Below are 13,487 nucleotides of genomic sequence, written 5' to 3' on the forward strand. Positions count from 1 at the left end.
AGGAACACAAGCAGGGGGAGTGGGAGAGGGAGAAGCAGGCTTCCTGCTGAGCAGGGAGCCTGATGCGGGGCTCGATCCCAGGACCCTGGGATCATGACCTGAGCCGAAGGCAGATGTTTAATGACTGAGCCGCCCAGGCACCCCTACAAGTGCATGTTTTAAGATTTTCCGAAGCAATGCTATGCACAGCCAAAGTTGAAAACCACTAATACAGTAAACAAAACAACTGACTAAACTAAAAATCTCATTTCACATTATCAGACACCTGTGAGCCAAATTTTATTTTACGCCACAGCACAGATACACATCTGAAAAATCACTGGTCACAATCTAAGTTGGTGGATGAAGCACAATTCACTTAAGAACACTGAACTAGGGGGCGCCTGGGTCAGTTAAGCCTCTGACTCTTGATTTTGGCTCAGGTCATGGTCTCAAAGGTCCTGGGACTGAGCCCTGCATCAGGCTCCCTGCTCAGTGGGGAGTGTGCTTGTCTTCCTCTCCCTCTGTCCCCCTGCTCGTGCTTGCTCTAAGTAAATAAATCTCTTAAAAAAAAAAGAACACTGAACTAGGAGTTTTAAGACCTGTTCTGACGTCACCTTTGTTACTTACTGTGCAACAGCAGCCAAGTTAGCTTTCTATTTTATTCATTTGTAAAAATGGAAAAATAATACTTGTTCTGTGTTCCTCATAGGGTTATTATACCCATAAATGAAAAAGGAATAAAGCCATCTAAAATATAAGGCGCTAAATTTATAGTCAAAATCCGTTGATTCCTTGCAATTATTGCCAACTACATTGACAGATTCAAAATGATGACTGTCTGAATTTGAAAGTGAGACCTCCCTTTATTCAAGTAGCTAGCTAGCAAACTCCTGTCAGGTGTGAAGACTAAAGCAGTTCCGCCTCTATTATGAAACACTTCTTGCCCTTTGACTCTCACAATTCTCTCCAAGCTAAGTTCTAACCACATAAAGAAGCAATGGAAGTCAAGTACTCAATTTCTGAGGAACTAGTCTGTTTTCTTGCTAAGAAAGCCGACTGTGACATACAAACCTCGGCCACGGTACTGCGAATACGATCCACCACCTGCTCGAAATCCACGAGGCTGAAGAGCGGCTGCTGTTTGAGCCGATGTAGCTCTGCGGCAAAAGTGTCCTCCTGGTTCTTCAAAATGGATCCTGCAAAACAGGCAGGCACCATCGAAGGAAGAGCAGAGCAGGACAGGCAAGGATTTCTGGTCCCCGTGGTGCAGCTCCCTCCCCTGCTTCTCACATAAGCGTGTCACGGTGTGCTACAATCTCGGTGCATCAATCTTGGTAGCCACTCCCTCTTAGTACCCACCAGGCGTACACTGGGGCCACGCGATATTAAAAAGGGCTTCTGAAGACAGGGCACACTGGGCAAGGAGGTTCTCACCTTTCCTAGTCAGGTTTACATTTTGATTCTCAAACATCTGGACAGATTCTCCGACAAACAGAATTTTTTCAGCAACCCTCACTGGAATGTAGGATGGCAAAATTTCCACTCGTAAGGAAAACTGCTTTAGAGACGGTGCCAGCATGTTCTCTTCCTCTATCAGGCGCTACTCAAGGAAATAATCCGCATCAGACATGATGTATGAAGGAAGAAGCAGAAAGCAAAAACATCACTAATTCTCCAAACCCATGATTTATATTTTCTAGAGGTAGGGACTTTACTTTTTTAAAAATTTATTTATTATAGAGAGAGAGCGCGTGCAAGTGGGGGAGAAACAGAGTTCAACAGAGAGCATCTCAAGCAGACTCCATGCTGAGCGCAGAGCTGTACATGGTGCTTGATCTCACCACCCTGAGATCACAACCTCAGCCGAAATCAGGAGTTGGATGCTTAACCAACTGAGCCACCCAGACGCCCTGAAGCAGGGACTTTAAACCTGAAGTTGCACAATGCCTAAATTACCAGTGTCAGAGAGATGAACATATTTCCATTTTCAGACAGCGGGACAGCATGGTGGAAGTAACAGTGTTGTGAGGGTTTTTTTTTTAACAGCTTAACAATAACCCACAACCCTCGGACCAACTGAGGTTTTTTTTTAACATTAGGATTTTAGTCCTCACTCTGCCTTTACTACGTAAGAATTTGTGCAGATCGGGAACCCGGTTTCCTTACCTGTAGCATGGAAGAATTAGTCTTTATTTTTTCCAGGTCTACAGGTCTGTGACTTTATTATCTCATCATATATGCTGGCTCTGCCCAGCTCTTTACTAGTATATAGCCCAAGTCATTTAGCCAAGTGGTTCTCAGTATGGCTCATGGACCAGCAGCATCAGGCTCACTTGGAAGCTTGTTAGAAATGCAAATTTTCAAGCCCCTCCCCAGATCTAGGACAACCTGGGAGATGAGGCCCAGACATCCATCCGTGTCTTAACAAGCTCTCCAGCTGATTCTGACACACGTGGAAGTTTGAGAACCACTGATCTGGCCCATGAGGCCCCAGATGCTCACCACCCAATCACTCAGGCCCTCATATTTCTCCAACTTGCTTTGGATTTAACCCTTAACCTCCAGCTCCAACTAGGAACTCTGGGCTCCACAATCCTAACTTTGAGCTCTGCTGTTCACGCTTTCTGTTTTGTGCTCTAATGCAGGCGGTCCTCAGGGCAATACCCAGACCCGCTTTTCTTTTCCCTCTCCTCACTCTTCTTAAACAATCATATCTTCTTCGATCACTGAATATTGTAACAGGTGTTCTAAATCTTTTTATATCACAGGACTCTCTGCCATTATATAAAAGCTATGGACCTTCCAGAAAAATATGCAAACATACATTTCACAGAACCTCCTGAAGCGACCCATGGGCCCCAGGTTAAAAACTGCTATATGCTGATGACTTCTTAAACTTTATCTTCAAGCTGGACTGTTCTTGTGAGCTATAAGCTCAACCCACTGGACATTTCTTGCAAGTACCTCAAACTCAACATGTCCAAAATTAATTTTTTTTTTTTAGGTAGACTCCACACCCAGGGTGGAGCCCAATGCAGGGTTTGAACTTATGACCCTGAGATCAAGACCTCAGCTGATATCAAGAATCAGACGTTTAACCCCTCAACATGTCCAAAATTAGATCCATCTTCTTTCTCCCAATACCTGCCATACACATTCCATATCATTTCTACCCACCTAGCCGCTGAAGGCAGAAACTTGGGTTACATTCTTGATTCTTCCCTCTGGACTCCTATCTAATCACTAAGGCCTACCTAGTCCACGTCCTAAATCTCTCTCAAGCCACTCTATTCTTCTGCATATTTACTGTCACCACCCTTGGTTTAGGCCACCATTATTTTTCACCTAAGTGTCCCCAACATTCTCTTAACTGACCTACCTGCTGCTAGTCTTAGTTTTTTTAAAAAACAATTTACCCACACATTATCCAGAGTCATCTATCGTAAAGTCTGATTGTGTGAACCTCTTGCCTAAAATTCTTCACTGGCTCTCAGCTCTTTTGAGGTTCAAGTCCAAGTTCCTTCCCATTGTTTACAAGGGCTTTCATGATCTTACCTCAATAGTTCATTGGCTGCGACTTCCCAATCCCCTCCACTGTCCTTGCAATTTGTATTTCAGCCTTTACTTGACCATTTCAACTGAATTACTACTGGTTCCTCAAGTAAGCCATGTCTTTCATGGTTTCTGTACTTTGTACACATCCTTCCCCCTGCCTGGAACATTTCTTGATCTCTCCTCCTAAACTCTGCAATTTAGACGTACATTCCACTGAAAAGCTTCTCTAGCTACTCTAAAACCAAGTTCTGAGAACACCCATACTTACTAATGTCACTGTTGACTTTTCTACATTTTCCATTAAGTTCTTTAAGGACAGGGTCTGCTACATTTTATTCATCTACTTCAGTTAAGCACCCAGTAACTCTCCTAGAACAGTGCCTGGCATATATGTAACAGGCGTTCAAGAAAATGTTGTAGCAGGACAAATGAATGAATAAACCGATCAATGGATGAATAAAGACAATACAGGGCTCTGGGGACTCTAATCGAAACTCCAAGCTACATTTAAAAGTTACAGGATAGCTACATGGCTACCTTAAGAGACAAGACTTATTAATCTCATAAATGCATATACTGGGAAAAGGGGAAACAAAGGACTCTCACAAATATATTTTCTATTTTGTAGTCTCACATTAAGTTAGATGTTAAGAATGCAGCTAAGATAAAACCAAGTTCAAGTGTTTATATCTGCAGAACTTGTGAAAGATGCTTCAACTATGACGAGCTGGGAACTGAGGTGGAAATCACTGAAAGGTCAACTAGCTATAGACTTTCCTGACTCCTGGCAGGAGTATGCTAGGCTTTCTGCTATGCTCTTACCAAGTCCTGGAGTTCTCTCAACTGTTTTCCTGTCAGTCCCCCGATGCCCAGATCCTCCTCATCCTCTTCTGGCTGGGCACTGACATTACCGGAAGAGGGACCCTGTTTGATAAAGAACTCTTCGTGCTGGTCCAGGAGGAGTCCATGTAGCATCCAGGCTGAGAGCTGCTTATACATGACCCCATGACACACGGCCAGGATCCTGAGTGGAGAGAAAAGTAGGAGCCTTAGAAGTCCACTTAACCAACATTAAACCCCATATGGGCACAGAGGCCATGCTCTAAACTGTGACAGGATAAACAGAAGCCTGAGAATCTGATGACTCAGAAGGGAAATGACCAATTAGGCTAAAAATAATTGTGCTATTTTAATTTAAATGTTTGTGAATGAACTAAGTGATTAAATTTCCAAACTTGTAGGCTACATACTGAAGTCTAAATGCTCAGTAAACGTTCTGCTAGTTTTTTAGAAGAGGCACATTTTCTTTCCTCCTTTTGTGTAGAGTTTCAAAACTGAGGGTTCTTGTTAAAATTAAATGCACTTCTAGGAGTCTTTCTGGCTAACACAGTATTTTTTTTTTTTTTTTTAAGATTTTATTTATTTGCGAGAGAGAGAGAATGAGAGACAGAGAGCATGAGAGGGAGGAGAGTCAGAGGGAGAAGCAGACTCCCCGCCGAGCAGGGAGCCCGATGCGGGACTCGATCCTGGAAATCACGACCTGAGCCGAAGGCAGCCGCTTAACCGACTGAGCCACCCAGGTGCCCCAGGCTAACACAGTATTAAATTTGTTTTATTTTTGTTGGAATCACATAGGGAGAGTAGATTCACTCTGAGAGAGACAAGTATACCTGAAGAAGTATAATCCAACAAAATGCAGAAAGGTCGTTGGAGAATGCGGTACTCTCATGGTCTCAAAGGATCACTTCCCAGATTAACATTAATTACAAAGAGGAAAATGTGCCTTTAAAATGGAGCTATCTGATAGAAAACACCTACGCCAAGTGATCAAGCTATTATACCACCCATAATGGAACACACTTACTTTCTGTGCCTTCCAATGTGATGCAACAAGAAATAATACGGCCTATGGTATGTAGTGTTCTTGCCAAAAATGTTTAATGTAAATCTAATCATCAGGAAATAATAAAAAAAATCCAGGTCGTGTAACAGTTTACAAGACAACTGGTCAAGACTCTTTAAAATGTCAGTTGTCATCAAAGATTAAAAAGGCAAGGAAGGGCACTGTTCCAAATTAAGGGGACTCAAAGAGGTGACTGCTAAATGCCACATGAGAACTTGGACTGCATCCAGGAGTTCAAAAAAGAACAATGGAAAAGGACTTTTGGGGGACAACTGGAGAAATTCAGATTTATTTTGGATAATATACTATTGAATTAATGTTAACTTTTTTGGGTGTAATATGGTATTGAAGTTATATAAGAGAATTGAGGTTATATAAGCCTTTTTTCTTTTTTTTAAATGGCAGTTATGTTTTTTGTTTTATAAAGATTTTATTTATTTATTTGACAGAGAGAGACACAGCAAGAGAGGGAACACAAGCAGGGGGAGTGGGAGAGGGAGAAGCAGGCTTCCCGCGAAGCAGGGAGCCCGATGCAGGGCTTGATCCCAGGACCCTGGGATCATGACCTGAGCCAAAGGCAGACGCTTAACAACTGAGCCACCCAGGCGCCCCTATAAGCCTTTTTTCTAAAGAGATACAAAACTGAAGTCTTTGGTAGTTAAGCTTTTCAAATGATTCAGCAAAAAAAATGTAGTATGCGTGTGTGTATATTTATATATATTTACATGTATGTATTTCATAGTCCATATAGAGGGGAAAAAGAAAAATGTGGTCAAATGTTAAAAAATATCAAATGGGGGGCCATTTACATTTTGCACATTTGAGTATTTGGTCTACAAAGTTTGGTCCCCACAAATATATAACAAACATGCACTTATCGTATGATCTATGTAAGATTTTATATTCCATGCACAAAATTATGTATATTTATATAGAAATATACAGCAAAAGTTAAATTGTGTATCTCAAAGATTAGAAATTATTTCTATTTCTTCTCTTTGCAGGTCTGTATTTTCTACAATCAAAATGCAGTTCTTTTATTAGGAAAAAAAAAAGCCCAGTAATAGAGAATTAAGTTCCTTAAGCATGTTCTGGAAAGTTTCCTTTTGTGGATTCTAACAGTATTTATATTTATAATATATTTAATTTTAATTTTACATTTATAGACAATCAAGTGAATACACCTGTATTTAGCTTTCTTCCGCTGCTGGTAATTTTCTAATTTCCTGATATAACAGAAAACATTGCAATGAATGTTCCTGCATATGGTTATTTTCTTCTTTCAAATGACTGTTGGGATAAAATTCCTAAGAGTGGCATTATGGGATTATAGAGTATAAACATTTTTAAGGCCCTTGATATGAAATACCAGCTACTCAAAATACACATGATTAGATATAGTTACTTTATCTGGCACATGTAATGGAAATTCTCCAAGGATAATGAGATCCCCAAATTAAAAAGCATTGCTTCAAGGTTATCTAGGCGACTAGATCCTAGCTTTGATACTCAACACTTCGTAACACTCTTTTTGCAGTTCCTGAGCTATCATACATGCGGGCTTTTATGGATCTTTTCTATCCTGGTCATAACTTTTCCCAGAGGGAAATCTGAGATGAGCTGAAAATAAAACAAGGGCAAAGTCAAGTCACTTGATCACCCACCCCTTCCCCCAATTCCCAATTAAGCCAGGACTTACTTTTCTAGTGCACTGCGAACAGGAGGCAAACCTCCACAGCTGTGTTTGTATACCGTTTCCAGGATTTGACAACCATGAATCTGCGCAAAATACAGCCTTGTCAAACTTGATTCCATTTTAATAGTTCACGTAGCACAAACTCATATTCTATATTCAATTCAGAGGGCACAATCCAGCGGATGATGGGGATAAAGATCTATGTATAGTTCTGATTCTGACTCCAATTCCAATGTGTTTGGGGGGCGGTTTCCCCCACAACACCAAGCAATTCTCGAACAGCAGCTGGGTGTCCTACAAGTCAACTCAATTGACACTACCTACCCAGAATATCAACAGATTCCACAAGTTAAGGGGTCAGTCCCACAAGACTGTCCTCTGCTTCTGACACCAATCTCAAGCCCAGGACTGACTGGCTGATAAATCAGAAGTTCCCATGACCCTCTCCTTGGATTCCATTAATTTGCTAACACAGCTCACAGAACTCAGAAAACCCGTTTACTCACTAGATTACCTGTTTATTAAAAAGCATACTAAAGATATGAATCAACAATCAGATGAAGAGATGCATAGTGTGAGGTCCCAAACAAAGGAGCTTCTGTCCCCGTGGAGTGTGGGCCCAGCAGCATAGCACGAAGAAGTATTCTGGTTCATCAACCTACAAGTTCTCTGAAAGCAGTCTTTCTGGGTTTTTATGGAGGCTTCATTACATACACACAAGTGATTAAATCACTGGCTATTGGCAACTGAACTCAATCTCTAGCCCCTTTCTCCTCCCCAGAGGTCAGGGGTATGAAAGTCTCAATCCTCCAATCAAATGGTCGGTTCTCTTGGCAACCAGCCCATCCTTAGGTGCTTTCCAAAAGCCACTTCATTAACACAGACTCAGGTGTGGTTGATAGGGGTTTGTTATGACTATCAAGACACGTTTATCATTATCACTTATGAAATTCCAAGAGTTTTAGAAGCTCTGTGTCAGAAAGGGGATAAAGACCAAATAGATATTTCTTATTATAGATCACGATATCACAATAGTTGTTCTCAACAGTATGGACCCTCAACCCTCCTTACTCCTCTCCACCCCACCGATACCCCACCAGCAGCAGCAGCACCTGGGAGTGAGTAAGAAATGCAAACTGTTGGGCCCAACCCCAGCCTTACTGAATCAGCATCTCTCGGGTAGGGCCCAGCCACGTGGTTTTAACATTCCGCTCCAAGTGATTCTAATGTACGACGAAGTTTGAGAACTACTGCGCTAGAGAAACCAGAATCATTTAGAGTTGAAATTCCAAGCTAAGAGGTAAAGAAAGCTCTTTATTTCAGATTGAGGCCTAATTCAAACTATTTATAAGGCATACAGTTTTCTAAAAATCTGTTTCCTCCTTCTATGTCCTTCAGGCTCTCTCTCTTTTTAAAACTGCTTTACTGAGGTATAATTTATATACCATAAAATTCATCCATTTTAAGTACACTGTTCAACAATTTTTAGTAAATTTACAGTGTTGTGCAACTATTGCTATAATCTAGTTTTATAACATTTCCATCACTCTAAAAGGATCCCTCGTATCTGTTGGCTATCATCCCTGTTCTCCCGCCCCCACCCCATGTTCTTGAGACCTCATTTTTTAACTCTCCAGAGCCAGAGCACACTGGCTTCTCTACCACCACCCGGGCAAGGAGGAAGATTTGCCCACCTCCAACCGCTTTACTCAGTTTCTACTCTTCCTGTGGTCAATGCAAACTGAAAGTCAACTGAGATATGCAGCTAAGCATGGAACGCTTATACTAACTCTACTTACCTAGAAGGTCCCCTCCAACTCGGGGGGACAGTTTAGTAGTGTGGTTAAGAGCATAATCTTTTGAGTCAGACAGACCCGGGTTTAGATCCCAGCTCTACCATCTCCATCTGTGTGACACTAAGCACATTACCTAACCTACTTGACCCCCTAGAGGACTGAAAGGGATCAAGTATGTGAAGCACTTAGCACAGTGCCTGGTATACAGTAAGTACATAATAAAAGCTGAGTGTTATCTGATGAGGGTAATCAGCTTTCAAGAGCCAAACAGCACCTCCCCTACTGGCTTTGCTGGCTCAGAATAAACTCAGCACAGCAGAAATTTCTATACTTACACAGCACAAAAAATGAAGCAGCAATCTGGCAAAACTGGTTAACTAGTTATTATTTATCAAGGTAAACACTCCTAATAAGCTAAGGCACAAATATAACAGCTTAAAAACATAAATGAGCTAAACATATTTAATCCATTTGTCCTTTTTCATCCAGTTATGTACTAGCAGATTCTTCTAATGTGAAATCTCAAAGCATTTTTTCCTTGGTTATTACCTCTGCCCAGAAAAGGCATTCTCCTGGTTTTGGGGACCCTCATTTTTCAATGCACATGATAAAAACTTGTGATAAGAACAGGCATATTTAATAAAATAAGCATGTGTTTCAACCCATGATCTAATTCTTAGAAAACTGCCAGCATCCTAATCATAAATCTATTATTCTTTCTAAAGATGAACTTTCCACTTCTCCTCAAGATCCATATCCAACATTTTTTTTTTTTTAAGATTTTATTTATTTGAGAGAGAGCATGAGCCAGAGGGAGGGGCAAAAGGAGAGGGAGAAGCAGACTCCCCGCTGAATGGGGAACATGACATGGGGCTTGATCCCAGGACCCTGAGATCCTGACCTGAGCTGAAGGCAGACGCTTAACTGACTAAGCCACCCAGGTGCCCCCATATCCAAAAATTCTAAATCCTTAGTGTAAAATGCTCTCACCTCCAGATACCATCCATAGCATTTTGCTCTTACCCAGCAGCATTCTGGGGTACATCTATTAACATTACCCCCACCTCTGGATCAGGAGGTTCTTAAGGACAGTCTTGTAACTGATTTTTGCATTTCTGACATTTAGCATGATACCCAAGCAAATATTTTTAAAAGAATGAATAAATAAATGACAACTACTAAAAACTAGGGTCTTCAAAAAAGAATGTAAGGCAAAATTATGAATACATCCTTGGTGCTTACCACAGCAAAGGAAAAAAGGAAAGTTCTCACCTTTTGACTTTTAATTTGTTCTACCACAACCATTACAGAGGGAAAAAGGAGCTGGAACTGCAAAAATCAGAGAATGATTAGGAGGGTACAAAATCAAACACAAGGAAAAGAAAATTGATTCAGGAAATGCTTTTGTTTCTAAATAATCCCACTTAACCTAAAGATGGCAATACCACAGAACAGCCAAGATCCAGTATCCTAAGGCAATTTGATATGGGTTTGGCTGCAGAGAGAGAATGACAGATATAAGCAGTTTCTATTTCTGAGACTAGCATAATTGTTAATATTGAAGTCAACATAAGAGCATTAATACCAGACATTAGATTTTCACTAAATTTGGAGCTTTCTAAACAGTTCTGATCTTGGAAAGCATACACAATATAAAATGCTGGGCTCTGAATCCAGAAGGAAAAATGTTCTCAAAAATAATGTCTTAAGTTAGATTGTTCTTTTTTTTTAATAGATTTAATTTTAATTTTTAATTTTTTTTCGGGGGGTTGGGCAGAGGGAGAAAGAGAGAGAGAATCCTAAGCAGGCTGCATGCCCAGCACAGAGCCTGATGCAGGGCTTGATCTCACAGACCCTGAGATCATGACCTGAGTCAAAATCAAGAGTCAGATGCTTAACCAACTGAACCACCCAGGTGCCCCTCTTTTTTTTTTTTTAATTTCTCATTCTTTTTTTTAAGATTTTTTATTTTTAAGTAATCTCTCTACCCAACGTGGGGCTCAAACTCACAACCCTGGTATCAAGAGTCACATGCTCTGACTGAGCCAGCCGGGCACCCCTTAAGTTAGATTATTCTAACAATACCAACAGATTCCAAGGCATTTTATTATTTGGGCAGCATACCTGATCCAAGGAGTAATTGACATGTGATATGGAAAGATGGGGGTCAGCCAGGAACTGCAACAAAAAACACTGTAATTAGGGCTCCATATAAAATATCTTGAATCTATTTGATCTCTGAAAACTAGATGGGAATCTGAGAAGGGGCTCCATGTTAGTTTTAGACTACTGAGAATTGATAGTTCATAGAGTATTAATTCTGATTTTTCAGGTGACCAAAAAACCCAAAGCTAGGGCTCTAATAAACTCACTCAAGAACCTTTGCCATGATCTTCATGCCACTTTGACCATGACTTGGGCAATCATAGAATATACTGTACCCTTTAGCCTTGCAGAAAATAGCTCTCTCTTAACTACCTGACCACATCAAAGGGTATTTCAAATTCAAGAACATGCCCTAATCGGCTGTCCCAGAGACGTCTTTCCCGTATCTCCTCTCTCACCTCTTGTTCCAAATCAAGCAGTGCTTGGCGATAAGGTTGCAAAACCGAATCCAGCCCTGTGCAGAAGGCCCTTAGGTAGATTCCATGTAACCCACCTTGGCCCTGCTGAGATGGATGGTGATCCTGAAATCAAACAAAGAGAACTCAACCTCACAGCTCAGACTCTAAAACCTGAGGAAAACATTCTCCTTTATTAGTGTTATTGTTTTTGCTTAAATGATTCCATATCAAAGCAGTGCTTCAATGAGAGGAAAACCCAATTCGAGAGACAGATTTTGAATTCTGACCTTTTAAAATGTGGTATTTTAATTTCCCATGCAGCCTAGATGTTACAATCAGGTAGGGGGCACCTGGGTGGCTCAGTCGGTTATGCATCTGACTCTTGATTTCAGCTCCGGTCATGATCTCAGAGTCATGAGATGGAGCCCCACACTGCGCTCTGCACTGAGCATAGAGCCTCCTTAAGATTCTCTCTCTCTCTCCCTCTCCCTCTGTCCTTCTCTCTCTCTCTAAAATATACAATGAGGTAGTACCTCATATTGTCAGTGGAGATTTTTCTACAATTAACCTTACAACTTTCAGCTTAAATCCCTTTGGTGGCTTCTCATTGCCCCAGAATAATATCTCAACTCCTCTGCATGGCATACAATGACTTCTACATTCGGGCCCTTAACTATCTCTCTAAAATTATCTTTTACTGCTTCCAACTTCACATTCTCATTTCCAAACTACCCACAGTTCGCCAAATGTGCCTTGCTTCTATTTCTCACCCCCATGAATCTGGATGTGTTCCACTTATAACTGTGTACTCATCTTTATGACAAATATCTACTCTTCCTACAGGACCCAATTTAAGCGTCTCTTTTCTCAGAGCCCTTCCTAACTCTCCCTAGGAAATGAACTGCTCCCCCTTTGTTGCTTTCACAGCATCTCTATGTAGTGCTTGAACTGTACTTTTGTTTATACGCCCCCCTCTCTAGACCAAGAGCTTTGTGAAGGCAGGACACACACTTTATTCATCTTTGTATTTCAGCTTCTAGCACAGTTCTCTGAACACAGGGTAAATATTTACTGAATAAATAAAATGACCTCAATCCTCCTTCTAACATCCCTTTCTCTTGTCTGGCCTGGTAATTCATCAGAAGCATGAATCTGATAGTCAACATGAGGAGTGATAAGACTCTCACCAAGAGCTTATTTACAAATATGGCTGGTCTTTCAGGAGACCTGCAATTTTTTCTAAGAGCCTCTTCTGTATTTTACACAGGGAATTGCAGAGGAAGCTGACTAGAGGCCACGGTGACCAGCCTCTCTGGCTCTGTCTTGACTTGGGTGATCAGGCTCTGGTGGCAGTAGATACAATTGCAGAATACCACAACAAATGGGGTAGGAAGCTTGGACTCAGTGGTTACGAGGCATGGTTAGTCAGAGGATGCTGCAAAGGATACTAGCAGTTCCTGAAGATAAAGGTTCACAGCTATAATAATAAGACCAGCATGGGTGTAGGGTGAAATAGACCAGATGGGCTTACAACCAGCCAATTTTGTTTTGATCTTGTGTCATTTCAGAGAACTGAATGTCTTCATTACCACTAAATGAAAGAGAAATTAAGTATGCTTTTACTGTTCTCAAAAAAGAGGCACTATAGATATCTTTAGAATTTGGGAAAGTAGGAATTCACATATTATATAAGATAAAATCCATATAGTCACAGGAATACAGGACAGCTTTTTTTAAGTGTTACTTACAAAAATTAAAACTATATATCATCTTTATAAATATATATATGGGTTCCAACTCTGATAATTCATGTGCCCTCATTAATATGATTTTATAGCAAAATGGCATTGATTAGATTTTAAACTCACATTTAGCTTACACATTTGCAATAAAATCCTTTTGAGAGAATCAGAATCCCTGTCCCAGAGAGGAAAATATAAGGCATTATTCTCCAACTCCTCTGCCCCAGAGATGACCACCAAAGGCCTGAC

The 13,487-nt window shown here is 40.9% G+C and overlaps 1 protein-coding gene across 2 annotated transcripts in view; it reads right to left on the reverse strand.

The window, feature by feature from the left end:
• TUBGCP4 (tubulin gamma complex component 4) overlaps window positions 1-13,487 on the reverse strand; it is a 36,948-nt gene that overhangs the window by 17,426 nt on the left and 6,035 nt on the right. For both annotated transcript variants that reach the window (XR_010405030.1, XM_045900233.3), the window contains exons 3-9: window positions 11,497-11,619; window positions 11,057-11,110; window positions 10,205-10,261; window positions 7,140-7,219; window positions 4,360-4,561; window positions 1,417-1,582; window positions 1,054-1,178 (exon numbers count right to left, since the gene is read on the reverse strand). Coding sequence is in view for 1 of the 2 variants with exons in the window: in XM_045900233.3 (XP_045756189.1) it covers window positions 1,054-1,178; window positions 1,417-1,582; window positions 4,360-4,561; window positions 7,140-7,219; window positions 10,205-10,261; window positions 11,057-11,110; window positions 11,497-11,619 (807 nt within the window). In the remaining variant the exon portion in view is untranslated. The remainder of the gene's footprint in view (window positions 1-1,053; window positions 1,179-1,416; window positions 1,583-4,359; window positions 4,562-7,139; window positions 7,220-10,204; window positions 10,262-11,056; window positions 11,111-11,496; window positions 11,620-13,487) is intronic.

This window comes from Mirounga angustirostris, unplaced genomic scaffold (genome assembly GCF_029215605.1).
Source record: "Mirounga angustirostris isolate CCGP_5_RB_7025 unplaced genomic scaffold, mMirAng1.0.hap1 SCAF_9, whole genome shotgun sequence".
NCBI classification, from domain to species: Eukaryota; Metazoa; Chordata; class Mammalia; order Carnivora; family Phocidae; genus Mirounga; species Mirounga angustirostris.